The sequence below is a fragment of the Odontesthes bonariensis genome, chromosome 10, assembly GCF_027942865.1.
Source record: "Odontesthes bonariensis isolate fOdoBon6 chromosome 10, fOdoBon6.hap1, whole genome shotgun sequence".
NCBI classification, from domain to species: Eukaryota; Metazoa; Chordata; class Actinopteri; order Atheriniformes; family Atherinopsidae; genus Odontesthes; species Odontesthes bonariensis.
This window is the reverse complement of record NC_134515.1, coordinates 24,988,493-25,016,434: the sequence shown is the minus strand read 5'-3', so window position 1 is coordinate 25,016,434 and position 27,942 is coordinate 24,988,493. Positions and strand designations below refer to the sequence as shown.

The window sequence follows — 27,942 nt, the reverse complement described above, 5'->3', positions numbered from 1 at the left end:
AACAGTCCTCTATTTACTGTGAATCTGAACATGGAATACTGCTGCCCTGCAGGATCTGAACGTTGGATGTTTATTCTAAATCATACACAACTGTCCTCTCCCCTTCCACCAAGTGTCACTCCCTTGCTGAATGATTGTTGTTCCACTGAGCTTGCCAGAGGCTACGAAGTACACAGCGGCATCAGCCAATGGTGGAATCCCTTGGTGGCGTGTCTGGACTGGATCCCCTGTGAGGTTACACCACGTTGCCACTGCTACGGCAAACATTACACCCTGTTTCAAAGTCTTGCACATGTGCTGTAGTTCACCGTCAGAAAGCAGGAGGCGGAGCACAGCTGCATTGAAAATGGAGTTAAAGTGACCTACAGTGCATGGTCAACGTGACAAATGTCGGCCAAACAATGTGAAGAACAAACATGATGCAGACAGTCTACTTTGGCAAAGGAATTTAACTTAAATTTTATTAAAACATCGCATTGACAACTTTCTCACCAAGTTCAAAATAAAACCTCCTCAAAGTGACAGGATAAAAACAAAATTAGTTTCCAAATCATTTAAAATATTTAAGACACTTGCCAAACACCCAGCTCACAATAACCAACTGACGGTGAGGACTGAAGGGTGCGTGGGCATCAACAAATCAGCTTACTCAGAGCGATGAGACCAATGGGCAGACTGTCGAAAACCTTTGCTTCTGCTTAACTGTGCAGATATCAATCATCACTCATGCTAGCTTTCAGACAGGCTATAATTCATCCAAAATTACCCCAAAATAATGACGATTAAAAGACCTCAGGAAAGGAGAAAAAAAAAAAAAAAAAAAAAAAAAAAAAATTTCCATTTCTACCCCATTATCATTTAAGACAATGCAAAATCAGCTACTGTGCAACTAGATGGACGACTTCAAACGGCTTCATGATAACCAGAGGAAGGTGAAGTTGTGCAGGATCTTAGTCCAGGCTTTGTTTCCACTTAAGGCAGATAAGCTTAAAAAAAAAGAAAAAAATAGAGTCCTCTTCACCAAAAAACCAGGCAGACCTGAAAAAGGCATCCTTCATGTGACAGAACCCAAAATCAAGAGACGCATACGTCCCGAGCTTCCTTCAAAGTCCATTCATGGTTGTCTTAGGTAGGTGTGCGTGCATATATTTACAAATTACATCGAATACAATGCCAACACGCAGCCTCTACATATGTCTAAATACATGAGATTATGTACCATATGCTGACCCACTCATGTCTACATCCAACTGCAATCCGTTTTCACCCGATCCCTTCCATGGTTAATCTCAGAGGCTGTTTCTTCAGCACTTCCCTCTCTCCTCAATTCATTAAATGATGATGTTTAGAGTGGGTCTGTGTGTGATTCCATGTGTATCTGTTGGTCTATGCTAGCTAAAATCTTTACGTAGAGAATTTGGGCCCACTGAATGCTTGCATTCGTATATTTTGGAGGAGGAAGACGAGGGACGGTGCTAGTTGAGCCTCTAAAAAACAGGCAGTCTGGTGGAGGTCAGAGTAAAGGCGTTGATGTCCTCGGTGTGCGAGGCTCTGTGCAGGGATGGTTCTGAGGCACTGCGGTTTATCTTAGGGAGAGCGTGCTGGAGGAGCTCAATGGAGGACAGAATCTAGAAGAAAAAGAAAAAGTCAGGAAAAAAAGTTTTTTTTTTTTTTTTTAAACTAAAATGTCTAAAATTACAGACAGAGCAGTTCACCTGGGGGAAGAGTGGCCTTTCGTCCTTGGACTTCTTGATGCAGTCAGCCACCAACCTTTTCATGGCTTTGGGGCAGTTTTTGTAGAGCTTACTGAGGTCTGGGGACATATAACCTCTTCCCACCATGAAAATAATCTAAGAGCGGAAGTCAAAAACAGCAAATGAGGCAGACTGGAAAAGTAATCACATTTAAAAAAAAACATTTTTAAAGTCGAACAAGTGAGGTCACTGCAACTGTGGGGGGGGGGACATCTGATCAATCCTGAATCAGCAGTCGACCATACAGATATAAATATGGCCTGCGAGTCTAAGGTGACCGACACCTAAAACACTGCAGCTATTGTGAAGGCATGGGTGCATGATGCTGCAGAGATAAAAGATGATAGGAGCACTCTATGTGCCTGCCAGATCAGCTGAGCACAAAGTCATTCTACAGTATCAAGGAGAATAGGGTATGACAGGGGATCACAATGCTACTTTGGCCACACTCTGTGCAGGGATTTAGCCTGCTCTGAATAACGAGAAGGAGCCAGATGTGACTCAAGCCAAGACAAAAAAAAAACAAAAAACTACAGACACACACACAAACACGCGCACACCCATGGACCCCTTTTCTAACACAGGGTTGTATTACGGGGTCTAAAATTAGGCCAGTGGCTCCATGGCGTCCGCCTCCGTTTCATGGCGGGCCTCAGTCCAGCTCCATTACCCTCTTCAGACAGCAACACAGTGTCTTTTCACCACCTCCTGGGCCGGGTTCGTACTCTGACCCAGTCAACTAGACAAATGCCCGATTGTGGGGTTTAAAAAAGCCGGCAAAAAAAAAAAAAAAAAAAAAAGACCTTTATGTTCAGCCATGGATGTGCTGGACACATACAATTAGCAAATAAGAAGAATACAGAATGGCATGGACCTACTCTAACATTCTGCACATGAGCCACTAAACTCCTGACATACAGTACGGCGTGTGTACATAACTTTACCTGATCTCTGTTTGCTATCATGGCGTATGGGAGCTCTCCCGTCATGAGCTCAAAGAGAACAATTCCATAGGAATAGACATCAGATTGGAAGCTGTAGGGATTGTTATCCTGCATCCGGATAACCTCAGGAGCCTGTAAACAACAAATAAGAAATGATCCCTTTGTTCCAAAGTTTGTTATGACCAATCTGCTGCCACGAGGTTTAAAGTGTTACTAACCATCCAAAGAATGGATCCAGAAGGTTGCTCGACCTGATGAGAGCCACTCCACCTGGCCTTCACTGTAGCGAGACCAAAGTCCCCAATTTTCACTGTTAGCCCTTCATGCAAGAAGATGTCTGCACTGCTGTCAAGGAATCTCAGGTAAAAAGAAAGATCCTAAGCAGTTGGACGACTAAGCTGCATTAAGGGATTTTTGTTCAAACACAAATAAAAGCAGCAAAGGATACTGTTGGACTTCATGTCACGATGAATGATGTTTTTTGCATGCAGATAACTGAAAAGTAAAAAATGTATTAGATGACATCTCAACTTCAGAAGCATCATCGGATAAGCTCCTATTGTTTGCAACTTACTCCATGCCCTGAGCCGTCTGTCTGGCAATATCTATGAGCTGGATTATCTTTAAATTTGTCTCGAGGACGTGAATGTGTTTGTACAGGCTGCTGCCCTCACACCACTGGGTCACGATGGCCAGGGCGTCCTTCGTCATGTAGCCCATGAACAACAGGATGTTGACATGTCGCGTTTTCCTGCAACCAGAGGCAGAAGGGGAGAGGAAATCAGCTTGCCAAAGATGCTGTGAGATAAGATCTGGTGTTGAAGATGACTCACTAAGACATTTGGACAAGGTTGCTGGTCTGAGATGAGGAAAAAAAAAATAAATAAATAAGAGGTCCACTCATTTCTTACCTCAGGACTGCCACTTCATTTCTGAATGCCTGGAACTGCTCTGGTGTAGGGTCAATCACCTTTAAAATCTTCACTGCTACATCACCTACAAAAAAAAATAAAAAATACACATTAGATATTCTTTGCACATAAAGTGTACAAACTCTTATAAAAAAAAGCCTTACAGCACACATTTAAGTCATTTCATGAGTCAAGTGAGAGTCAAAATGTGAGACAAGTCTGGTATGACTTAGTGAAAGTGTAGCACCCGACAGTGCCCCGCCCCATCCGTAGTGCACTACTTACCGTGCCATTTTCCTTTGTACACCGTTCCAAAGGAGCCTGAGCCAATGCGGGACTGCAGGTAAACCTCAGTGGCCTCGATCTCCCAGTAGTAACTCGAGTCCCGCTTGTCCCGAGGCCTCTAGATGAGCAGAAATCAAAAAGGTCCAACTCATGACAAACGAGCAACATATCATTAAGCCTGGTTTCTAAAAGGCAGGCAGCAACCAGACGGCGGAAATTTTAATAAAACGGAGGACGTACGATTTTATTTTTCTCCTGAGTGTTGAAGGATGGGACCCTCTCTCGCTGAGCAGGTGCGGGAGCTTTGGACTGGGACCAGCCAGTGGGGCTCTGGTTGGGGGAACTCCCCCCTTCAGGAGAACAAAATGAAATAAATAAAGATGGAAGCAGTGGGGAGACTGTGTTTTAAATGAGCTAAACTGGGTGGAGGGTGAAGGAAGAGTTGTGATGCAATACAAATGTGCATGACATGAAATGACTGAAATGCAGAACTGGCCACTTACCAGAGTCATGATCGCGCATTGCATCCTAAGCAGACAAAAAAAAAAAAAAAAGACAAGGAAACAAAAGGCAAAAAAAGTTTAATAAGCCTGTTTAAGCACATGCCATCACTCATGGTTCAACTGCAGCACTAAGATGTTAACGCAGATAGTCTGCTTCTAATGCATGCCATTCAGACTGCACACAGACACTCTGCTTTCTAACCTTTTCTGGACTCTGAGACGAGGCCTCAACAAAAGTCTGGGAGAAGTGCACAATACCTACTTTCCTCTTCAGCCAGAATCTATGGCACCAGGAGCTGGGAGAGGTATTCAGGCAGTCTAGCTACTCCCCAGTAGGGTAAAATATAACAGGCCAATGAGGAGAAAGGAGGGAAAGGAAAAGAGTAAAGCAAAGTGAGGATAGAGCAACGTGAAAAATGACGCTCCAGTTTCTACCTGGACAGAGGGAACATAAAGTCTACAAATCAAGAAAACTAGCTTGTTGATTATGCAAGAACAGTGGCGGTGATAAAGCACAAACTGTAACCGAACAAATGGAAGTCACACATATTTAAAAAAACAAAAACAAAAAAAACACGTTCTCAGGCCTGTTCAGGTGGATGACTTAAGGCAGAGGTAGATAAGAGGGGGGGGTAGTTGGCATGCCTAAGACGAATGTAGAAGGACTAGAACACTCTGAGGCATGAGATATTTTAGGAGTGGCTGCCTTAACCTACAGGAGTACTCAAGGGGCCCACATGGTGTGTAGTTACCTCGAACATGCTGCTGTCCACAGGCAGGGTCGTGCTAACCATGTGGACGTTGGGTGTCGAAGTGGAGCGCTGCCTCTGGGAGAGACCGCCGCCTGTGGGTGTGCAGGATGTGGTGTAGTTGAAGGCATGAGGGGTGGAATATCGGTGGGCCGAGCTGTGATGGGGGAGGGGGGGGGGGGGGGCAAGAATCAAATATTAACATCGAGCTTTCTTGTGCCACAGCTTCAAAATGACACAAAAACGGACGGCTAATGGAGAGACAAATGAGACGAGGGTGGTGGCCGTTGTTGCCACACGTTTATTTCTGTCATTTCTTCTCATCATCCTCATTCGAGCATCATTTATTTAGGTCGGACCACAACTGCTCAGTACTGGCTCAGTTGAAAAGGTGTGCAGCTCATTGGTCAATCATGTTCATCTCCAAGCAATCCAAATGCTACTCTGCCTTCAGGTGCTCCCATACACACCAGGTTATAATATTCATTAGTATATGATCAGTGTTGAATTGTATAAAAGGTCTTAAGCCTGGTTTATAGTCGGTAACGCAAGACGCAACGCAAAACGCAACGCAAGCCCTTGCGCGGTTGCAAGCCCCCCCTTGCGTGCTTGCGTGTGTCACCTCAATTTTCTAAACTTCACGCAAGTCGCAAGCGCAAGCCACTGGCTGTGTTCGAAACCGCCTACTACTTGAAAACGGCATACTCGATCTGACAGTATGCAGAGCGTTTACACACAGTGCACTTCACTCCTGCCCGAGCCGAAATCAGCCGGCCTGAAAAGCTGATTTCCCTTAAGCTATAAACTCTGTAAATATATAACTTTAGCAACATTTGAAACATTTTCAGGCGAGAAAGTAGTCGTTTAGACCCCCAAGGTGTTGAAAATCTCACAAAATACCGGCTATTTACAAGAAGAAGAAGCATGAATCCACTCGAAGAGGTCCTGGCGGTGAATTTCCTTTCATCATAGTAGGCTTGTCATTGAAAAAACCCGCTACTCCACCTACTGTCCTGGCGGTGAATCGCCATGCAGCACACGCAAGCGCCGACAAAGCAAAATGAAGTATAAACGTCTCGAGCCATTAACATACGCGCAAGACGCAAGCGCAAGGGCAGTTAAAAGAAGTATAACTCAGCCTTTAGAGGCACTTCAGTTGATGGAATGGGGCACTTTGTGAGTGCTAATTTGGCAGCTCAGAGTCCTTTGTAACCATTTTATGAGTTGGTGAAACAACAGACCCTTTTCACACCCAGTTCCATTAGCCCTTGGACTGGTAAGCCTCCCTAAAGCTGGGGACGTCACTTAAAACAGGATTTGATTTCATAAAGATTAAGGCTCTTTCAAAGTTAGCACTGCAACTGCGCTGCACTCAAGCATGACAAATGGCACAGAAAATGACAATGGTCATGGTCATGGCCTCTTGAGACCTGTTAATGAACGTTAAACCTTGTTTAGAGTACTCGCTCCTACAGCTCTATTTCCTTTTCTTTTTTTTTGTCAGTGGCTGGTTGCTAGCTCCTCCTACAAAACCCCAACCAGAACTAAAATGAACAACAGGCAGTACAAAAATAGCAACAATGATTCTAAACAGGACATTAATTCACTCTTCTTTCTCTGGTCACACACACAAAAAAAAGGACACCTTCTCCTCGGTGATTGTCAATACAGTTTGAATATTTTAGGGGTGTGTTTGAGTTTGGATGAAGCAAGGGAAGAATAACATCTGAGCCTCACCTTGGAAACCGTGTTAAGGATTCTCTCATGCGTCTAGACGTAGGCGGCGGCAGGGACGGACCACCGCTCTCACCAGGCGTTGGAAACAACCTGAAGATATAAATGGAACGTTAACAACTCAAAGTGCTTGGTGCCTGGCAATGTGCGAGTGTCTAACCAAATAACAGCCGACTGCTGCAGACTACAGGGGGCTGGGCCTATCTCCTATTCGTCAGTGATACAGATCTCAAAATGGTAAATGTTGATCCTGTAGCCCCTTATGCAAAATAAAACTAAAGGGCCTCTATTTGGAGTGCGAGTATGCAAAGCCAAGTGTATAAGCACAGGCCTAATCAGGAGATCTGAGATCAGTAGAACGTAATTTCCCTTTTTATCTGAGCAACACTATCCGAGTCCTACTTCGGATATTACATTTTTCAGTCCGAATTGAAATGATAAGCTTCCACGCAACCAATTGTTGAAGATTGGTTGCGATTGGAAGATTTCAATAATTGATTAAGGGTTCAAGAAGCAGGGTATGCTGGAACCCTATTGTTTCTCTTCTAAATATTGTTATTTTTTCTATTGCTTCAGTATTACCATCAGAATTGTTCTTGAATTCACAATAGCCCCTTCAATTTCCTTTAAAAGCTCTCATCGTCATCGCACTTAAACTAATTCAGGATCAACCACAGACTTAGCTGACCTGAAGACATTTTGATCCATCTCGATGTTGAAAAACACTGCTAGAGAACTCACTGGCGACTTGTTAATGGCCTTTTCCGACATCAGCCCCTCACATACTTACAGCAGTTGTCTGATATTGCTCCAGTCCACACACATCGTGGGCACTTTGGTGCTGCAGTGCTCGTGGAATTTGTAGCCACACGTTTGGCAACGGAATCCGTTCAAAAGAAACTTCTGGCAAATGTCGCAGAATGCTAGCTTCAGATATGTTTTCCGAACCTGAAAGTGACCCCAAAAAAAAAAAAAAAAAAAAAAAAGAAGGAGAATTGTGACTTTTTTATCTTCTCAGAGAGTTGAGGGGAAAAAAAAAAAAAAAAAGGGGCACTTACAAAATTATGTGTTGTCAAAGGAACGTGATCTAAAACCTCCACCAGCAGCTCTTCCCCGATAAGTGAGGTCGAGTCAGTATTCCAATCCATCCGGAATTTTTTACTGATTGAAAAGAAAAAACAAAAACATTCACACAAACATTTAGAGCAATTGGATCTGATGATCTCTTTGTCACTGGTCAGAAATGCACGACAGCTCACCTCCTCTGTCCTGGATGCAGCTTGAAGACAGCGCAGCACTGAGGCTGCAGACCTCGCACCTTCAACGCTTTAATCAGACAGCTGTAAAGAGTCATGCCTGGTCGCACGTTTACCTGAAGGACAAATAAAAATGTTAAAAAAATAAACAAAGTAACCTCTAGATATTTCTTAAACCAATTCCTCTACAATCCTTATAATATACAGTTAGGATGGGGAGATCCGAGACGAACTCTCTTCCAGCGGAGATGAACTCACCACTGTGCGTTGCTGGTTCGGGAGGTAGACGCGGATTGTGCTGCTTGTCTTCGAGTCTGGCATCTTGCTGTCGTCTGACGAGCGCCGCTGGCAGGTGAAGCCCTGGACCGTGGTTGGGGATAGACAGGGCCCCTCAAACGCAGAATCCTTCATTCCGAAGCCATTACTCAGGGTCTTCCACGCTCCCTGAAGGTGCTCCATTAGTAAAACAAAAACCAAGCGCTCCCAATGGTCTGAAAAAGGAAATCAAACAAAAAGTATATGATATTTGCTCTCATTATTCATTGTGAGGATATTGGGTGGGTCACTTCGTTACTATCTTGTTAGGGGCATGAAAACAGCTTCTGTTGCTACTGGAAATCCAAATGCTGAATCGTGCAGCTTTATTTTAATAAAAAAAACAAAACAAAAAAAAAAAAAACACTCCTACAGTTGGCTTGAGCGCAGGTCAGTCACAGTGGTAATTCTTCTCAGTAGGAAAGAAAATCAGCAAAACAACAGATTTGGGTTATGAAATCATGAGGTTAGAAGTAATCTCTACACAAAATCTCCCCGGGTGCAACCCTCATGCTACGATTAGGGACATTTCAGGTGAAGCTAACAGAAACCGCTTCAAAAGTGCGACAGGATGCATTTGTGTTCGGAGACGTTTGGTGGTCCAGTGCGCATGTCGACCTTTACAATAAACCCGACAACATATCATAACATATCTGTGGTTTACAGAGGACGGCAGGCACGTACCGTTTTTGGCACGAAAATGGCATCTATTTTCAAGACAGCAGCCGGCAAAAGTGGACAACCTAATTTAGTCCGACTTGGAGAATCTCAGACTCTCACAGAGGTGTTAGTTACAATAGGAGCTTTCGACAGAAGCTTTTGTCTGCATGGCCAGACTACAGAACACACGCAAAGTATAACCACACAGGCACTAACTAAATACACGAAGCTGGAACGTACAGAGAAACTAGGGAAGAAAAAACAAAACATCCTCAGCTAGGCACATAAACTATTCATCACAACTCTAGTTGGATGCACCCATCACAACTAAATACACTCCCTCATCTGCCTTGTTTCCAAAACAAACTATGGCGCTATATTGTACATATACACGAGATTTTTTTTTTTTTTGCTCATTCTTTGCCCTCACATTTTGCACGTATGCTTTCACCCAACCCAAAACACCAAATTACTCCTGCTGTGTTTTATGCAAAGGCCAGCTAACCCCGAGGAGCTAATCCGCTGCAGAACTAATGGTTAGCTGTCACAGCTCACGTGGTGATACGTCTGTCGTGCAGAAAAGCCTCGACTGGAGGAACCTAGGGTCTTCCACCTTCCTCACATAGCTGCTGCCGTGTGTGTACAAAACAAATGCCGTGGTCCATCCAGAAGAGGGCATTGACACGAAACACGCTAAATCCAGAATAATTAAGACTTCGCTCGTCTGATTAAACGAGTGCTACATAATAGGCAGTCTAAATTGCACAGGCCGATTAACAAACCCACCATCGACGGAGAAGTTTGACTTAAAGTCCTCAAAGTCAAAAGCGTCGGTGAGGAAACGAAGTCAGCAGGTTAGCATTATTTGCCAGAGAGAGACTGAGTTTCAAACGCTTTCAGCTAAGTTGCAAGCAAACCAAACAAAGTGACCACAAGAGAGGAACACGGCAGAGATACGGGTAGGCTTTACGAAAACTAAAAAAAAAACTAGAAAAGGTGTACTATAACGGCAGCTACGTGTGTTTAAGTAAGGCCTGGTAGTACCAGTGACAACAGTGAAATTTCCTGAAGGCCCTCAGAAGCGGACTATATCGTTCAACTTCACGGCTCTTTTCACTGCCTGTTCAAATTTCATTTGTTCAAACGTTGCATTTCTTGTCCACGTGCCCTTTGGAGAAAAAAGTTTAACAGTCAAAGACAGGTTTTCTGACGTGATTCAAAGAGTCGTGAGTGCTAGGAGCGGTAGCCTGTACATGCTCACCAAGAGAAGTTAAAAAAGTTGTGCTCCGCCATAACTTCAGGAAAAAGTGGCGTCGGTGACATCATATTTGCAACGCATTCAAAGAAAAGAGGAAAAACAAAAAGTCGAAGCTGGTAGAGGTTCCAACGCTGTGTCAAACAATCCTGTAGCCGGGGAATTCTGCAATAATGTAAGACGTGAAGGTCATAGGCGGCTCTTTTTTACGAGCTCCCTAAAACAACAGAGGGAAAGTTTTATCTCCCGGTTGTAGGGAATGCGAAAAAAAATCCGTCGGTCCTTCAAAGTGACACGACGAGGGGTTTCCTTTTAGTCCAGCGAAGAAGCTCTTTCAGAATAACAGTTCCAAGAGTTGCTTTGTCATGCTTCCCCTTTCCAAATCAATATTTACGTTGTTTAGCAGAAGGTGAAGAGCTTTGAGTTGGTGTTGTGCGTCCGTCTGACGCCAGTGATTGAAACAGGACCTTGCAGTCACAACAAGACCTGCAAGCATCCCTCACACTGCGCAACTACCGCACAAACTTAAACCCTCCCACTTTTATTGTGAGCAATACCGCCGCTATTGCTCACAATAAAAAATCCAGCTGTTTTTAAAAAAACAAACAAACAAAAAAAGTACGCTTATCAAATTTAACGAATACACGCTTCAAAGTCTAGTTATGTGGCCGACGTCGTCTTTTAAAACGTAGCCTACTCCCATTTGGGCTCACCCTGAAAAGGGTGAAGTGTGCACAAATGGGGTTTGAGGTACGGGATACACTTGAAAGAGTTCCAATCAACTATTGCTGAAATAGTGCTAATTTGAACAACCAACAAATCAACAATCCACCGGTTTGGGGTAAAGGAAAGGATTCGTGTAATTTCTAGTCGCGCCATCTTCTGGTGAAGAAGGCACACTGCAACATTGTGGCCTCATAACATTACTTTATAGGTTTGCTGCTGGTTCTGTTACATTATAACATTTTCGGTGGAAGAAAAATAAGCAACCCCCCGTCTTTACTGTTAATTTTTGTTTGAACAATTTTATAGTCTATGCAAATCACTCCGAATCAGCTAGTTGTTGATTTTTCCTATATAAATACATTTTCCTTGCCTAGTGGCACAGTAGTAGTTCAGTGTACAGATATGCTTCATTCTCACATCGACACTGGATTTGGCAGTTTTTTTTTCTTTTTTTAAAAACATAACCGTTTCTAACAGCCAATATAAAGTTCTCACCCGAACTGATCCTGAAACGGTATCATTGTGAAACCATACCCACTTGTACTCACCATGTGTTCACCATCTCTGTGGCATCCTGGTCAGGGTCCCCTGAGATACCCTTATCACAGATGGCTCAAAGGTCCTTTCAGCGAGCGAGAATGGACACCATCTGAGAATGAAACAGCCTGATTAACATCCCAGTCAGTGGTCCTGATGGGTACGGCATATATTGTTTCCGTAAAGCAGCACCAGACAATTTCTAACAGGAGATCCAGACCCATACCTGTTTTGTCCCAGCTGAGCAGCAAATTGCACAGTCAAGCAACACATCTGACTTCACAATTGCCTCTAGTTTTCTGACAATGGCATTTTCTAAGAAGCTGTGAATCTGAGAAGTTACAGAAATACCAAGTACTGTTTCTGTCAAAATGAGGGCAGGGCTTTGCCATTGTGGAGGATCTTAAGGTATCCCACTCCGAATGCAACGCCACTGTGGCGTTTACAATGAACTGAGGTTTCAAAACATCCCTTTATCAATTCAGACTTACTGCACCACACAGTTCGTTACATTTTTACTTGCTTCACGACAAAGGTCGTGAGCTAAAAACTAAAAAATGTAGACCCCAGGACACAGAAAACACTATTGCAGATATTTACAGCAAAGCCACCTTAAGACTGGTGAAAGCATCTCTCTTCCACCTATTGATCTGACAGAGCACTCAGGCCAGTTAGCTTAGACTCAGAGCTCCCATGAATTGTGTATCAGTCCTCCTGTATTCTATAAACAATGTAATCAGCACTCCACTTGAAGAACAGGGCTTATACAATAAGATCTGTGAGAATGAGCACATGCTTGTTTTGATGCATTATTCATGCATCATTTGAGGCCTGCTGACACTCTGGATTCAGATTTCAGATCCTTAAAAGTTTTCAGAGATGATTCACAATATATACAATGCTTATTTATTATTATCAAATTAAATGAGGGAGTATTGAAAAATAAAATTGATAGTTGATAGACTGCCATTTGAGACGTGCTGGAAGTGGAAAAAGTGGGCAAAAATAACAGTTTTACAGTGTTTCATGTGCACATGTTGTACGTATCCATCAAATCGTTCTCATTATTATATAATTTTGCACTTACACAAAAATAAATTATGATGTATAATTTTGATTCTACCACAAAACTGTTTAGTCATTAAGTTGGATGAGAGGGGTAGATGTTCACTCCAAGAAACACACAGATACATGTCAATTATATTTATATAAAAAAAACAGCAATTTAACATCAATAAACTGAGGATAACGGTGGTAGCGGCCGTACTGTTAGTACTGACAGCTTTTGTAAGTAATTCTGTTCCTACCATAAAGACCAAAGTGTTTCCCACTTAGAGAGGTTTCAAATGTTCAAAATAAATGGTGATAAATAAGGTCAGTCGATTAAGGGAGAAAGAGAAAGAAGAAAAAAAAAAAGACCATTCCATATCCACAATTGGCTGATTCATAGAGGCGGTGTCCAGACATCCTTAAGTCTTATTGGTTACTTGTAGAGTTAGTGGCCAATGATTGTGCAGGTTTTTACTGGCTACTGTGAATGACAATTCAGGAACTCCTGCTGGCACCGCATGTAGCGCAAAGAAGGAGGCGTAAACACTGACACAGCTAGGTAGTCATCAAGGTAAGCTTTTTAAACGGCATTAAATTAATGTAGTCACTGAACGTTGTATTCTTACTAACTTTGCAGCTATGGCCTGTTGAAAGCGACTAGAGTGGAAAACTGAACGTTTGGTTCGGGTTTTTTTTTTTGGACCAGCGCACTGGTTGGATTTTTGTTTGCTCTCACTACTCAGCACCAGGCTCCGAGGCCGGCCTGCTAACATTAGCTCGTCACAACGACTTTGGTGTGTGCGCCCTGGCGGGAAATGTTGTTTTTAAGACGTATTCACTTGGATGCCCGTCAAAAAACATAAATTGCAAGTATTTAGCGTTATCAATCTCGGATCGATACTTTCTTACTGGAGAGCGTGGATCGATCGTCGACTGAACCGTGTTTCTTGGTCGTAGTCGTGAGGTGGAGGGCTAGTTTGTGCTAGCCAGCAACAGTGGTGTCTCGCGAGCACGCAGGAAAACAACGTGACTAGGCCAACGTTAGCGTAGCTTCAACCTTTGGTTTTTTATGTCTGTTTTGCAGGCGCACAAACATTTTGGAATCGCATAAGCTGGTTTGCACACTTTGCCAACATGACCCGTTACGTCATTTTGGCGAGTCGATAAGGCATAAGGCCAGTTAAACGTGAACTCTTGTTGTTTTTTGGAGACGCTAAATCACCAAAATACGATGCGACGCGCTGTCCTCTGAAGCTAGCCCTGCTAGCATACCACTCGCAGCATGCTCTCATGGTCACTCCGCTGCGTGTTAGCAGCGTGTAGCTTGAAGTAAACATGAATTATTTAAATATAGCTCTACGCAAAAGAATGCGTGTATAGAAACCAGTCCTCGTGTCGCTACTGGAGAAACGTTTGAGTTTACACATTAAAACATATCATGTGACTTCTGCCGAAAGTTGAGTCCCGACCATATTCGAACTGACCATATTAAAAATAACTGGCAATTCTTGAGGTGCAGCCATACAGAGCAGTTAATGTTCAGCTGCTTCATTTTGCTACGTTATCAGAGGTTGCCCTTTTTCTTTTTTTACACTTGACGTCAGGAACTGCATTACACATTAACTCATTCTTCTTAACTTGATGTCCTCAGCAAACCGATGACCAATGGCGATCACAACACGATCACACTGGGGAAGGCGTGTAAGTTAGCTGAGTAGTTAATAGAGGCTGGCGCAATATGATAGACTCAGCAGCTGAAAAATGTGCCCCTCTGAACTAGAGTAGAGCCCCCCCTCCTCCCCTGGTAGTCATTTTCCTAGCCCGACTCTTTTCAGTACTGATGCAAGTCTTTTTATTTTATTTAACTCGAACTTGTGGAGCCATTTTCAGATGAGCATACAGTTTTGTGGAGGACTTATCCGAGTCTCTTCATGACACAACAATCAACAGCTGCATTGGTTAAAGTGCGAAATCTAACACAGACAGGCTCTGGCTCAAATTATGCCTTGTCTGAGGAAATCCAAAACAGTCTGTCTTTCTAAAATCTGTCAATAAATGCCAGTGGCAGATGCCTCGTTCTGTACTTATTTAGGAATAAGTCGCACAGTTGTGAACACATTCATGCCGTGACACATGGCTTCAATGAAATGCTTTATTCAATGTCCCACAACATCCATGTATTTTCCATATTGATGTGAGTGTGGTGTGTGAGGTTATATGCTAGTGAAATTTCTCTTATTTTAAATCCAGTTTTGCTTACATCTGCGTTGTGCTTTTGTTTTCCAGGATATGGAGATGAGCAGCAACAGCGAGTGCTTTGGATGTGGCCGCTCTGGTCATTGGGTCAAGCACTGCCCCAATGCCAGCGGTGCACGTGGACGTGGCAGGGGCCGGGGACGAGGCAAGGGTACAATCTACTTATCTGGCTACACCCAGTGTAGGATAATTATCACCAAGTCACACTGGCATGAGTTGTAGGAGAGACTCTTTTGGAATAAAGGCCAGAAATGAAAACAAACTAAACGTTCAAACTTCTTTGCGTACGATGCCTGTCATTACAGAGCTGTTCTGCTATCGTTGTGGAGACCAGGGACACATGGCCAGGGACTGTGACCAAACTGAGGATGGTGAGCACGGCATCTCTGTTTAATCTGCTTCAGTTTTAGTTTGTTAATGTGAAGTTGGGGGGTTTTCCCTGTACTGACACAGTGTTTGTTGCCATGCCCCCGCCCCCACCCTCCAATGTTCAGCGTGCTACAACTGCCACAGGAGTGGTCACATTTCCCGGGACTGCAAGGAGCCCAAAAAAGAGAGGGAGCAGCTCTGCTACACCTGCGGCAAAGCTGGCCACATGGCCCGTGACTGCGATCATGCCAACGAGCAGAAGTGCTACTCCTGCGGTGGGTTTGGCCACATCCAGAAACTTTGCGATAAGGTCAAATGTTACAGGTAAGCATTGCCTCAAAGTCCTAATTTAAAAAAAAACAAAACATATATATATTTTTAGCTCTGAGTGTTGTAGCTCTACAAAATGTCTGCCATTTTTTGTGAAATGAATATATTCCCTTGCTCTCTATATTTTACCTTAAAGTAAGTTCGCTCTGCTGCCGCTTCAACATTTTTGTTTTAACTTGAGAGCAAGTTCACGGACATTTCCCCTCACTGAAGTCTCTGATCCGCCTTTGTGTCTCCCCGTAGGTGTGGTGAGATTGGTCACGTCGCTGTGCATTGCAGTAAAGCCAGCGAGACTAACTGCTACAACTGTGGAAAGGCAGGCCACCTGGCAAAAGAGTGCACCATTGAAGCAACCGCATAATCAGTGCCCTCTGTTGCCCCTCCTTTTTTTTTCAGATTGATGGTTGGTTGTATTATTTTCTCTGAATCCTCTTCACTGGCCAAAGGTTGGCTAACAGAGGCTAGTCCCAGGCCAGTGAGCCTCTCGACATGTAATACAATGAAAGGGGTGAAAAAATATCTTTCTGCATTCAATACAAAAAAATGTTTTAGTTTGGTAGCGGTGTTATGTATAATGCTTTGTTAAAGAACCCCCCTTTCCAAGCCACTGGTGATCAGCGATGGAAAAGAAAAAAAAACACACAAAAAAAAACGGGACTAAGCATATGGGAATCTATAGGACCTCTGAGCTTGTGGAAGTGCGTCTCAGTAAAACGAGATGGAAGAAGGGAGTAAATGGAAACCAAACTTCCATGTGTGGTTATTTTGGTTTGTTTTAGTGGAATATGAGTTGGCCAAGAGAGTATGACATGGAAACAGTTCATAACATGATGCATTTCAGCCCTACAGGCAGCCACAAGTGGGCGATAACAAACTACATGTTATATTACTAAGATATTAAAAATTTTGGAGGTAATAAAAGAAACATGCTCTTTTATAGAAATCTGTTTACAATTTAAATATCACTTGGAAGTCCAAGGTAAACTTTTCCTTTAAAACAGACTTTTTGTTTTGATGTTTTTTTTTCTTTTAATTTTTTTCCTTTTTTTTTTTTCCTTTAACTATTTCTTTTTCTTCTTTTTTTTTTCTTTTTTTTTACCTTGGCAAAAATTTAACATCGAGAACAGTCGTCAGAACAGCAGAATTTGGAGTTATTTGGGAATGAAAAATGTTTTCACAGAAATCAAAAATGTTATTTTTGTACAATATCACTTAGACTACTGTATAAATACCATTTGCTTGTACTCAGTTTTTAAGTCGGAAGGAAAGTGCAACTGAAGTCCTAGAAAATAGAAATGTAATTTTAAACTGTCAATAAAGCTGGAGGAGCACGGGGAGAAGCTTTGTGTGTGATTTCACTGCCTACCCACACCCACCTCTAACAGAAAAGCACGTCGCGTGCCTTTTCCTGACAGATGTTTGTACTGGGCTGATGTGGCTTTCACTTGTACTTGAACGGGTACTTCAAAGAAATGTAAGACGTAATGTGTTTGATGTCCCACCCATCAGATAAAGATTTGCTGTCACTTGTGTAGGTCTTCTCTGTGTTAAGTCAACTGCTGCCCGGCATTAACACCCACCCCATCGACTTTTAAACGCAATTTTTTGCAAGGAGACCGCTGTTATTGACCAAAAGCTCAGACACCCTGTCAGCAAATTCGGGTCTGACTCGGGACGTGAGGGCAGAATGGTGCATGTGACATCAGTGACCGAGCCCAATTGGTCTCGTGTAAACGTGTTGCAACGCTCAAGACTTTGCAGTGTAGGGGTATCCATGTTGTGCTCAGAGGGACGAATAACACCCCCCCCCCTCCCCCCCTTGAATATTGATGGAGGGGGAAACTGCTGTAAACGGTGCTTGTCGCCGGCCTTTGCTGTATGTGCCGCTGCTGCAGCCCGCCGTGGTCCGCAGATTCGCTTGTGAGTGCAAGAAACGTTGTAGCTCAACCTCGGTGTCTAAAATGGCAGCGGGGGTTGCGGTGCAGATGCGTCGGTCTTTTGGCTCCACGCATCTCCTTCCGCCAGAGATGCAGCAAAGAGACCCTCCTCCTCCTCATATGGCGTCATGGGGTCCGGCCCAGTCACGTTACAGGCGGAGGGGGGGAGGAAAAACAAGCCGAGCAGCCAGCCAACGCGGCCGGTGCGAGCCGGCTCGGGCTTTACGTGTGTGTATGGGGGGTGGTCGTTTTTAATTTCTCACATTTTTTTCCCTTACTTTTTGAACCCCGTGACAAGCGAAGGAGATGAGGGGACTCCTGCCGTTTTACAGGGGCCTGTGCAGCCTCAGCACCCGCCAAGCCAGGCGAAAAGTGGGCCATGTCGGCTCTCGGTGCGGGCTTTGCGGAACTATCAACAAGGTACGTCTCGAGCTGTTGCTGCTCGAACAATCCGCTGTTCACAAGGCGACACTTAGTGCACCACTTAGTGGTTTCTGATATGCGTTCAATGTGTCCCCGTGGACTACGATGTTGCATAGAACTTTTGTCCGCTGAGGCGTGAGAACAACGGGGCATCTGACTCCGGCGGCGGCAGCAGATGTAGCTTACTGTGTTTAACTCAGCAGGAAAACAATCCTGGATAAACTGTGTTTTAATCCTCCCCCGCGTCAGAAAAAAACACGCTGACGTTTTGCAGACATATTTGGTAGATGTAAGGTGATTTGTGGTATGCTAACAGTGTCCCTTGTACTGCTGTGTCACTGTGGGATTCTCTTTATGTTTGCACATCTAAAGGGCCCGAGTGACCAGATTTTTTTTGTGGGCAGCTAAACAAAATGTAAATTAATACATGGTGTGCAAAGACATATAAGGTATACTTTATTTTGAAATACCAATAATAACAGCTCATTTAATTGTGAACAGGTTGTCTTATCTGACACTTCACTAATGTATAAAAATGAATCAGAGATTTCACCATTTCCCATCCGTTTTGACAGTTCTGTACAGATGTTTTTCAAGTTTTAGGAGTTTGTTGCCCACACTTCTACAAGCGGAGTGTCTGTGAGGATTTCTTGCATTGAGCTAAACTGATTTTAATTGGCTTCTGTCTTTCTCTTCCACAGCCACAGCCTAGATTTGGGCTACTGTTCGACATCGATGGCGTGCTCGTCCGAGGTAGGATGCCAATCCCCGCCGCGAAAAAGGCGTTTGAGAAGTTGGTCGACTCTCAGGGACAATTTGTGGTGCCAGTTGTTTTTGTCACAAACGCAGGGAACTGCCTCCGACAGACAAAAGCGGACCAGCTCTCTCACATCCTGGGAGTGCCTGTGAGTTATGTACACATCGTCATATATGCTGGGATGCTGCTTAAATGTGGATCAAGCTTAACTTTTACTTTCTCTCCTTTGGAATCATCCGCTGTCTCCCGACTGCTCTGCTATTAACCTCACCTAGCCCCCTTTTCTATTTTCAGATTTCACAGGATCAAGTCATCATGTCCCATAGTCCCCTGAGAATGCTGAAGAAGTTCCATGACAAGTGTGTCTTGGTGTCGGGACAGGGGCCCGTCCTGGAAATTGCTAAAAAGTAATCCTGGAATCTTACGTTTAAAAAAAGCCAATCATTTTCCTTTTCTTTTTCTTTTTCTTTTTTAGTTTAGGTCTTAATATTTTGTCCTCATTCTTCCATAATGCTGTGTCTTTAGTGTGGGCTTTAAGAATGTTGTCAGTATTGACATGCTGAGGGAATCGTACCCACTGCTGGACATGGTGGATCACAACAGGAGGCCCAAACTGCCGGTGAGATATTACAATCTGGCGCTAAAGTTAAATGTTTTGTACAAAAACTACAGTTTTTGCAATTACAGCATATTAAAGATCCATTTTTTTAAAATGATTTTATTATCATTTCAGACCAATCCTGTAATCAACCTCCCTAAGGTTGAAGGTACGAACACACTCCTCTTGTTTTCTTGAGCTTATTATCTTGTAGATCTCAGACATTGCACCTCTGTGTTGTAATTCCACTCACAGCTCTAGTTTTGTTCGGGGAGCCAATTCGATGGGAGACCAACCTGCAGCTAATAACTGACGTTTTGTTGACCAATGGTAACCTCAGCAGTGTTCACCAAACCCAAGCGAGGTCTCACCTCCCCCTGTTGGCCTGCAACATGGACCTCATGTGGATGGCTGAGGCTAATTCTCCACGGTAATTTAAAAAAACCCAAAAAACTCTCTGTCGTCTCAGAGCTTTTTGAAGAAGTGTTGAAGAGACACAGGCTGTATTCGTGAGCCACAGTCAGGAGTCGAGTTTTCTCTTTGTCTCAGGTTTGGCCATGGGACGTTTCTTGTGTGCCTAGAGAACATCTACAAGAAGATAACGGGCAGAGAGCTGAAATACGAGGCTCTCATGGGAAAACCAAGTGAGCTGACCTACCATTTTGCTGAATACCTCATCAGAGGCCAGGTCATGCTGAGGGAATGGAAACTACCCATCACTTCCCTTTATGCTATAGGGTAAGACGCTGGGTTTTTCTATGTGTGTGAACTCTGTCATTGTAACTTCCCACAACTGTGTTTGCGAAGTTATGATGGTTTACTTTCGGAACATGCGTGTTTCACTTGAGCTTTTTCAGTAACTGTTGTTGTTGTTGTTTTTCTTACATCAGCTGCTCCAGTTACATAAGGAAGCAGCAGAAAATAAACCCAAACATGTTTATATGTTACCTGAATAATCCTCTACTCGCTGCTTTCTCAGGGATAACCTCATGACTGACATCTATGGAGCCAATCTGTACAATCGCTACCTGGAGGAGAGAGCTGCCAGAAAGAACCCCAAAGCTGTTGCGAAGATGGCGGCTGCCACTGGCTCCACGGCTGCACTGCCCAGGGAGGAGGAGATTGACAGCCTGTGGGAAACCGAGCTCGCGCTGCCCTCTGCCACTTCCTGTAAGTCCATCTTAGTCTGCACGGGGGTCTACAACCCCAACGCAGAGGTGCCACCTGACGCAAATCGTTGCATCAAAGAAACCGTGTTCCACGGCCACCGGGACTTCCGATTTGACCCCGCGCTGGTGGAGCCAGGCCACATTGTGCAGGATGTGGGAGAAGCCGTTGAGCTCATCTTTGAGCAGGAGAAGTTTGTGCCTCAGTAGAGTTGTGCGCCCGACAGGTTCTGTGCGGTCTCTGGGGGTTGAAAACGCAGGCAGGGTGCGGCACTAAACTGGGAATACGCCACTTAATGCATAAACCCGTAGGAGCGCAACACTGTGGACTTGTTCAAGCACGTGACGAAGCATTGACAAAATGCAGGTCATCTTCAAAACCGTTCATCGTCAAGACAAATTTTAGAAAATCGTGTTAGTGTTACCGTCATCGGCTGTGTTACATCGTTTTGTGATTGTCCTTAACGACCCGTTCCTCACGAAGGAAAAGTGTAAGAACTGCCTTATTTGACCCCAAGTATTTTTTAGATGATAGGTTCTAGTTTATTACAAATCCTTCTGACAAATCCTGAAACCATCCTGTATTTATTACAAGAATTTTTGAGTGTTTTTAACAAGTATATTTGATTAGCCTTTGATTTGTATTGTTGCATTACTTGACTTTTTTTTTCTTTTCTTTTTTTGACCCATTTATCCCGGACAATCTATGCATGACATGAGAGTAATACCTGTACTGTAAAAGCAACTGTATGATGTGCAATATTGTCCTCCAAGAGCACTGTGTGTCCACATTTTGTCCAGTTGTGAGAGCCATGACCGGTATTTGCACAGAACGGAGACTTTCATCTTTGTTAAATGTTTCCATCTGCTCCTGCCATAAGCTGTCTGTTAACATGTCAAAACAATGGTTTTTAATGCTTTCAATTTTTCATTCCAGGAGCAAAAGCTAACAAGGCTTTCGTTTAGATGCATCCAAAGCTTTCACCGTCCCATGACTAGTAATTCACTCGTTGTAAATACCTAAGCTTGAGAGAAAAAATATAAGGAATACTAAAAAAAAATGTTTGTCTTTTTTTTTTTAAAATAAGATACTGTCATCTAATTGATCAAAATAAGTATTAATCACTCCAATACTTAATATTAAAATACATTTTGTTTTGCTATGAACATCCGAATACTGTCTTTTTAAGTTTAAATGTGCGGTTAGGTCGGGATTTTAGGTGTGTACCATGTCCCATTATTTGTTATTTTAGCCATCGACCAAATTCTAAACTTTATAAGGAATGTAAATATACAGTTCACTGCATTCAGAGAGGGCTCGATGATGTGTCCAGTAACATTAGAAAATAAAGACACCAGTGGTGAATGAGTACAGGATCCTTCCTGTTGTTAAACAAATAACCCCTCCACTACATTCAGTTAAGTGAAGAACACCTCAGGGCAAAGGAACAGGGCCGTGTTGGTGCCAGGGGAGGTAATACACCTAATTTCTGTTTCTGAACAAACTCCTTTTGATATGGAAAATAAAATAAACATCCCACGTCATAAACGGTGACATACGAGGCTCTTATTAAGTTGTTGTGTTCACATCTAACATCTGCTGTTTGCCTACAGGGAGGACACACCTGATTAAGGTATTCACATTAGTTTTATGAGAAGTACAGATTTGGCAGTCAAAGCCCACAGACTCAAAGGTGAGACAAACTAAACAATTACTAATTTAACCAGACCAGTTCTAAACCCATCCACAGTTGATGATTGTTCTACGGTAATCTCTTTGGAAAACTGTTGTGGAACGTCGGATCAGCTGTAGCATCGTGAGGTTCATTCTGCAAAGGAACCTTTGCTTGGGCGCTTACATTTATCTTACTTTATTTTCATTTAGAGAGTATATTAAAAGCCATACTTTGTCATTATTATTGGGGCAAAAGCAATGGAAGCAGGTGAACTGCAGGTGACTTGATTCGCGCATGACCAATCATCACACCTCGTTCCTGAACCTTCCTAACTGACTCGTAATCTGAAGCATAAAATTTCCCCTGCAAAACTTGGAGGCAGCTACGAATGCCGTGGGCACGCACAGCGTCTAGTGGCGCCAGGTAACTCGTGTTTATTTAAGTGGCAGGCGACAGAAGTAGCATGCATGCATTCTCAAGTGTAAAGACATATACTGTCTGCTCAGCTCCGGCCAGATGCAGCACATTTGATGAGACGAGGCTTCACAGCGCAGATGGACAGCAAACCAAAACATGAGCCAAAAGCAAAAGAGCAGGGGCCCGTTGCACAAAAGTAGGATAAGGGATTAAGCGGGGATATGTTGGCTATCCTGGATCAACTTATCCGTGATCCGGTTGCACAAAAGTAGGATAAGGGAAGTGGGATATGTTCAGACGTAAGTTACCATGGAGATTTATTCTGTGAAGCTAGCCTGCTCCAGACCAGGCTAAGTTCCAGGATCTATTTAATCTCATTCCTTATCTCAGTCAGCGGTCGCCACATATGGAAACCAATATTTATTCCACTGCCTAGAACATATTGTTAAAACATTTAACTATACCCACTATCATTATTGAAACATTTGTGATCATTAATTGAAATCATTTTAGATAACTGATGATTTTAGATGAACCACTAGATAATTTAGTTTCCCACAGACTACACATAAAGTACATCACCATATAAATATAAATACACATTAGAGTGTACCATGATGTTCCTTTATTGAACAAGCATGAATCAAAGCAAGTAAACCATCAGCTCCTTTCAAAACTGAAGTCACACAGTGCTCTACAAGACAAAGCACAGAATCAAAGCATGCAGTTTGAGACAAACTGTTTGTAAAAATGGGCTATACAAATAAAATTGCCTTGCCTATACAGCACAAAAACCTAACAAAAATTTCTCTGCCATTGCAGGCCCAACTTAAATAAACATGAGTATTAATTAAAATAATTTAACACATATTGGTCTCTGACCAGCCGACCACAGTCGTCATCCGGGAAGATGGCAGGATTGTCCCGGTCTATGAGAGCTGGCACTCTGGGGGCCCTCTCCTTTCTCAGGCAGGCCACATTGTGGAGGACAGCACAGGCCACAGTGATTTCACATGCCCTGTCTGGGCTGACTCTCAGGTGGGTCAGACACTGAAAACGTGCCTTCAGTTGGCCAAATGTCATTTCGATCCGGGCCCTTGTTCTGGCATGGGGATGGTTGTATGCCAGTTGTGCCTCCAGAGGGTCTGCAAATGGAGTGAGCAGAAAAGGCTGGCAGGCATACCCTCTGTCACCCAGCAATACACCCAGGAATTCACCTGTGAATACAAAATGTTACCATCACAACCTCATAAGTAGTGACATTCTTAACACAGCCATGATGTTAAAAGTGGTTATCAATAGAGGTTCTGTGGCTCACCTTGTGATAGGCGCCGATAGATCTCTGAGTTCCGAAACACTCGGGAGTCGTGGACCGAGCCGGGACACTTTGCCACAACATTACTGATCAAATAGTCAGCATTGCAGACCATCTGAAATGATAAGATGTTAAACCAATTAATGCACATCACAGGCAATGTACAGTGTTCATTAATTAACTTTATCAAAAGTCATGTTCACCTGTACATTGATGCTGTGGAAGTTTTTCCTGTTCACAAAATCCCCCTCATGGCCACCTGAGGGGGATTTTATTTTGATGTGTGTGCAGTCCACTGCACCAATGACATTGGGGAAACCTGTAATACGATGCAATGAGTATCTTACTCTGAATGTTAACATTGTAACTGTAATTTAAAAAAAAAAAATTCTTACCTGCAATCCTATAGAACTCCTCCTTGATGTCACAGAGTCTTCTATGCCCAGGGAAGGAGATGAAGATGCTTGCAAGTCCTTTAATTGCGTTTTTTATTTCACTGCTAAAACAGTACAGGCAATGTGTGGGCAGGCACATTCTTAATAAAAAGTTGCTGCCATGTCCATTTTGCTTGCTTGCTTGCGCTTGACTCAGAGCGCGGATCTCGAAAACACATGAGAAGCTATACAGAATCATACGCGGCGGACAGCACAGCTTTATGCCAATTACGCACACAGGCTCCACACCTCCACACGCATCGCGTCTGCAATCATAACTCATCAGGGGAAATCACATTTTGCCAATATTTTAGAGACCCCCCAACATTTCCCAAATCATGTTTTCGGGGGGTGTCGTGTCAGTTTCAGGGGGTCTCGGATCCCCCGAATCCCCCGTAGTTCGCTGCCTAATTGTGATAATTTCAGTGGAGTGGTGAGTGTGTATTTGTGCACTACTTACGCATTCAGGCGGTCAGCAATGGTTTGCCACGCTTGCTCCCTTTGTTTTTTTAACTGTGGCAGTATTTCCTTTTTGTTTTATTTTCTCCGTCACCTCTTCATATGCTTCCATTAATAATTATTGCTCCGCTGGGGAGAAATACGCCGCCCTTGTTGCCATGGTGAATCAGTGAATCTATGATCGATCGTGGGGTCTATTTAAGAAAGCCGTGTGCAGCACTTATCCAGGATCGGTTTCACCTGGCTTAATGAATCCGTGTCTGCTCATCCTGGCTTGGCCTTTGTGCAACCAACTAAGCCTGGGCGCCCATGTTTTGGATTCCTTGAACCTGGCTAAGTAACTCATCCTGGATGTCTAAATCCTACTTTTGTGCAACGGGCCCCAGGTGATCGCCTGATAAAGAAGAAATCAAAGACAAAGGGAAACACGAGCAAACAGCTGAAGGCCGCTGCTTTAAAGCCTCAGAGAGGATTAAACCCATTCTTTACAGATGCCCACATGGGTTCCAGACTTAAAGAGCTTGATGAACGCAAAGGAATTTACACAAAGTATTAAGAATAAATGTGTTATTTGGGGCATGTACAGTTTATTGCTAAAGTTCGCAAACATAATCCTACATATTAAAGAGCTCCAATAGCTTTACACTAGCTACAGTTCAGATGTGAATACTGTCTGCAAACTATACCAATATTCATTATTTGGACATTGTGTCCAAATATTTCCTGGTCTAGCTGTTAATCATTCATAGACTGATGAGGATCATGCCACTTCTAAATAGATCTTAATCCGCTGCAAAACATTTAGAAGTAAAAGTATCGCAGAAGGAGAAGTATTCATCCGTAAGTTCGGTGACAGCCTTCTGAGCCACAAAGCTTGGACTGGAACAAACAGGGTCCTCTGGAACAACATCCCTGTTCTTTTACTTTTAGAAGTAAAAGTAGTTCTCGATGCTCTCAAGACAGGAAATATGCAAATTACTCGGAGTAAACGAAACAATGAAACCTGAAGCTGGATGATTTTTCCTTCAAATTCATGTGCATTTCAAAATGAGTAGTGAGTTTTCTTTAGGGCGAGGTTGTGCTGTAAAACATAACATAGACGGGGCTGCAGTTTAGCATTAGAAAACTATTTTATTCATAGAAGGAAAATAGAGAGAAACTCTGTTTGCTGCTCTCTTACTGCTACAAGCTCTACTTGCCACCTGTAGTGTTAGTAATTCCACAGTAATGCACAAAGAAGTCCATCAGGTAGCCTTTATCTTTATGTTGTGCTTCTTGTGTAAAACATCCAGTACTTGCGGCAGTAACTCCATGTTGATGATTGGCCTCTCTAAGTCCTTAGACCAAAGGACAGAATTGGAATCTGCAATGACCCCTGACAGTCCAGGGTACAGCCTCCTCCTGTGTTTTGGCTTTAGTGAGCGCAAAGAGTCAGCCTCGAATCCTGAATGTCTCTCATCAATGAACAGAGTGAAAGTGGACTTTCTGGCAAGTCTCAAGTTCCACAGAAGCAACAGAATGAGGAAGCACAGCAGCACCCCTAACATGGAATTGTACTTGCCATAATCACAGCTTGTTGAGGCGCAGAAGGAGAAGTATTCATCCGTAAGTTCGGTGATAGCCTTCTGAGCCACAAAGCTTGGACTGGAACAAACGGGGTCCTCTGAAACAACATCCCTGTTCTTCAGCAGCCAGTTCCTCAGATATTGGATCCTGCAGTCACAGTGGAAGGGGTTCCCTGACAGGGAGACTTTTTTCAGGCTAACAAATCTGTCAAACAGGCCTGGAGACACCGAGGTGGACCGGTTGTCTTGCAAATGGAGCTCTGTGGTCTCTGAAGGCAGATGAGGCAGTTCCATGAGGTTTAAAGTACTGCAGTTGACACGAAGCCCGGCAGGCAGGAGTGCTGAGCAGACACAGGGCTTAGCGATACTGTGAGCACTCAATGAGGTCAGGAGGAGGGAGACAGCCAAGGTTAAACTGGAGCGCAGCATCCTGTAGAATGAGGAGGAGGTTATACTTGACAAAAATTAATTGTGAGAATGCTGTTAGCTTCTTACAGAAGACCTTATGCCGTTTTCCCGAGATCAATGTAGGCGTATGTAAAGCTGAGCATTAGGACAAGAGTAAGATTGAGCAACAAGAGCTACAAATCCACAGAATATCAATTTAAATGTTTATGCTAGCAGCAAAATTATGAGGTGGATTAAACGTTTTTTTTTAGTGTTACTACATATAATTGATCCAAATAATGAAAAAAAGACTGTCAAACCATACTTAAAATCTAAAAAGATGAAAACAAACCTTTTAGACTCAAGTCAACCTCCAAATCACCTCTTGTGATGCCAGTCATCCTTAAAATTTCACTGCTCTCATCCGGTGTAACAGAGTTATTTCAGAAGTTCTCTTGACCTCTTTAAGTTTTTGCATCCGATGAGTTAGTGAACTCTGAGTTATCACACACACTGTACAGAGCAGCGTCGGTGTGGGGAATGCACCAATAGAACTGCACAGTTACTGCTCACGTGACATAGAGGAAATCCATCTGCTGTAAACAGATAAGAGTTTATCTGTTAAAATAGCAGCAGAGCCTCTCCAATGCAGCACTGGGGGAGACACTTAACTGTAAATTACAGCTTGGGGCACGTATGGCCTCATGTGAATAAAATTGTAATGATATCATTTTGGTTGAAAAAAAAAAAGACTACAAAGAGTGTTTTAATGAAATTCTTGAGCAAGAAGGATACCAATGGTAAAATAACTGCTACAATCTGAAAAGTGTGTGATCATTCATGCTTTGCAGAAGGACCTGTGCAGTTAATGTGATTCTCACCCATAGGTGGTGTAATGACACAGATTGTCAAATTCTTTTAATGCTACTTTAACACATGCCCTCTAGTGGAAATGTTGCAGAAGTAGGAAGTGAAACTGCTGTCTCAGAGGGGAGTATTCAGTGGTGGTGTTGGGCATACATTTGACCTAAAACATCAGATTCCAACAAAGATTCTAAAAGAAGATTGGAAGAAAAGAAAGAAGGATACCTCACTTGGTCATTTATTCATTGAGGAACATGATCCAATCTTGCATATCTGCAAGTGGGAAGTAAAAAAGGTGTTTTTAGTCAGT

At 43.2% G+C, this 27,942-nt stretch overlaps 4 protein-coding genes across 10 annotated transcripts; 2 read left to right on the top strand and 2 right to left on the bottom strand.

Annotated features, from left to right (window-relative positions):
• Positions 1–434: 434 nt before the first annotated feature.
• On the bottom strand, positions 435–11,758 carry raf1a (Raf-1 proto-oncogene, serine/threonine kinase a). Of its 3 annotated transcripts, none has more exons than XM_075474872.1 (18): positions 11,641–11,758; positions 8,395–8,627; positions 8,140–8,252; positions 7,939–8,041; positions 7,671–7,828; positions 6,884–6,973; positions 5,150–5,303; positions 4,600–4,719; positions 4,398–4,422; positions 4,135–4,244; positions 3,895–4,012; positions 3,610–3,694; positions 3,273–3,449; positions 3,147–3,193; positions 2,917–3,035; positions 2,699–2,830; positions 1,716–1,850; positions 435–1,628 (listed from the first exon to the last, which is right to left on the bottom strand). In XM_075474872.1, the coding sequence occupies exons 2-18, from the start codon at positions 8,593–8,595 to the stop codon at positions 1,488–1,490; spliced, it is 2,028 nt and encodes a 675-aa protein (XP_075330987.1). In that variant the 5' UTR covers positions 8,596–8,627; positions 11,641–11,758; the 3' UTR covers positions 435–1,487. The 3 variants fall into 3 exon arrangements, with proteins under 3 accessions (XP_075330987.1, XP_075330985.1, XP_075330988.1); XM_075474870.1 differs by lacking the exon at positions 11,641–11,758 and adding an exon at positions 10,373–10,874; XM_075474873.1 differs by lacking the exons at positions 4,600–4,719; positions 11,641–11,758 and adding an exon at positions 10,373–10,873.
• A 1,393-nt stretch (positions 11,759–13,151) lies between these two features.
• cnbpa (CCHC-type zinc finger, nucleic acid binding protein a) lies at positions 13,152–16,974 on the top strand. 3 transcript variants are annotated; one of them, XM_075474876.1, is made up of 5 exons: positions 13,152–13,250; positions 14,966–15,080; positions 15,241–15,306; positions 15,430–15,628; positions 15,878–16,974. In XM_075474876.1, the coding sequence occupies exons 2-5, from the start codon at positions 14,969–14,971 to the stop codon at positions 15,993–15,995; spliced, it is 495 nt and encodes a 164-aa protein (XP_075330991.1). In that variant the 5' UTR covers positions 13,152–13,250; positions 14,966–14,968; the 3' UTR covers positions 15,996–16,974. The 3 variants fall into 3 exon arrangements, with proteins under 3 accessions (XP_075330991.1, XP_075330989.1, XP_075330990.1); XM_075474874.1 differs by having other exon boundaries at positions 14,966–15,086; XM_075474875.1 differs by lacking the exon at positions 13,152–13,250 and adding an exon at positions 13,338–13,473 and having other exon boundaries at positions 14,966–15,086.
• A 757-nt stretch (positions 16,975–17,731) lies between these two features.
• LOC142389776 (haloacid dehalogenase-like hydrolase domain-containing 5) lies at positions 17,732–22,072 on the top strand. Its single transcript, XM_075474867.1, has 8 exons — positions 17,732–17,991; positions 18,696–18,899; positions 19,046–19,158; positions 19,277–19,370; positions 19,485–19,518; positions 19,605–19,779; positions 19,899–20,087; positions 20,329–22,072. Exons 1-8 carry the CDS (start codon positions 17,878–17,880, stop codon positions 20,723–20,725), a joined length of 1,320 nt encoding a protein of 439 aa, XP_075330982.1. The 5' UTR covers positions 17,732–17,877; the 3' UTR covers positions 20,726–22,072.
• Positions 22,073–22,790: 718 nt separating this feature from the next.
• On the bottom strand, positions 22,791–27,263 carry gp9 (glycoprotein IX platelet). Of its 3 annotated transcripts, none has more exons than XR_012770415.1 (4): positions 27,121–27,263; positions 24,127–26,811; positions 23,927–24,038; positions 22,791–23,825 (listed from the first exon to the last, which is right to left on the bottom strand). XR_012770415.1 is itself a non-coding variant. In XM_075474868.1 (4 exons), the coding sequence occupies exons 1-4, from the start codon at positions 24,638–24,640 to the stop codon at positions 23,455–23,457; spliced, it is 921 nt and encodes a 306-aa protein (XP_075330983.1). In that variant the 5' UTR covers positions 24,641–26,059; the 3' UTR covers positions 22,791–23,454. The 3 variants fall into 3 exon arrangements, 2 of the variants coding, with proteins under 2 accessions (XP_075330983.1, XP_075330984.1); XM_075474868.1 differs by lacking the exon at positions 27,121–27,263 and having other exon boundaries at positions 24,127–24,242; positions 24,319–26,059; XM_075474869.1 differs by lacking the exons at positions 22,791–23,825; positions 23,927–24,038 and having other exon boundaries at positions 24,107–26,811.
• Between the last annotated feature and the right edge of the window lie 679 nt (positions 27,264–27,942).

Bases quoted from the DNA above. Each gene is read 5' to 3' on its own strand.
- raf1a (XM_075474872.1), bottom strand. From the start codon at position 8,595: ATGGAGCACCTTCAGGGAGCGTGGAAGACCCTGAGTAATGGCTTCGGA. The intron at 6,974-7,670 runs GTAAGTATGTGA...TTATATCTTCAG, and splicing joins AGCAATATCAGACAACTGCT to GTTGTTTCCAACGCCTGGTG. The intron at 3,036-3,146 runs GTATCCTTTGCT...ACAGCAGTGCAG, and splicing joins TCGTGACATGAAGTCCAACA to ACATCTTCTTGCATGAAGGG.
- LOC142389776 (XM_075474867.1), top strand. From the start codon at position 17,878: ATGAGGGGACTCCTGCCGTTTTACAGGGGCCTGTGCAGCCTCAGCACC. The intron at 19,519-19,604 runs GTACGAACACAC...TTCCACTCACAG, and splicing joins CAACCTCCCTAAGGTTGAAG to CTCTAGTTTTGTTCGGGGAG. The intron at 19,780-19,898 runs GTAATTTAAAAA...TCTTTGTCTCAG, and splicing joins GCTGAGGCTAATTCTCCACG to GTTTGGCCATGGGACGTTTC.
- gp9 (XM_075474868.1), bottom strand. From the start codon at position 24,640: ATGAGTTATGATTGCAGACGCGATGCGTGTGGAGGTGTGGAGCCTGTG. The intron at 24,039-24,126 runs GTGAACATGACT...TTATCATTTCAG, and splicing joins TCCACAGCATCAATGTACAG to ATGGTCTGCAATGCTGACTA. The intron at 23,826-23,926 runs GTGAGCCACAGA...TTGTATTCACAG, and splicing joins CTATCGGCGCCTATCACAAG to GTGAATTCCTGGGTGTATTG.
- cnbpa (XM_075474874.1), top strand. From the start codon at position 14,969: ATGGAGATGAGCAGCAACAGCGAGTGCTTTGGATGTGGCCGCTCTGGT. The intron at 15,307-15,429 runs GTGAGCACGGCA...TCCAATGTTCAG, and splicing joins CTGTGACCAAACTGAGGATG to CGTGCTACAACTGCCACAGG. The intron at 15,629-15,877 runs GTAAGCATTGCC...GTCTCCCCGTAG, and splicing joins GATAAGGTCAAATGTTACAG to GTGTGGTGAGATTGGTCACG.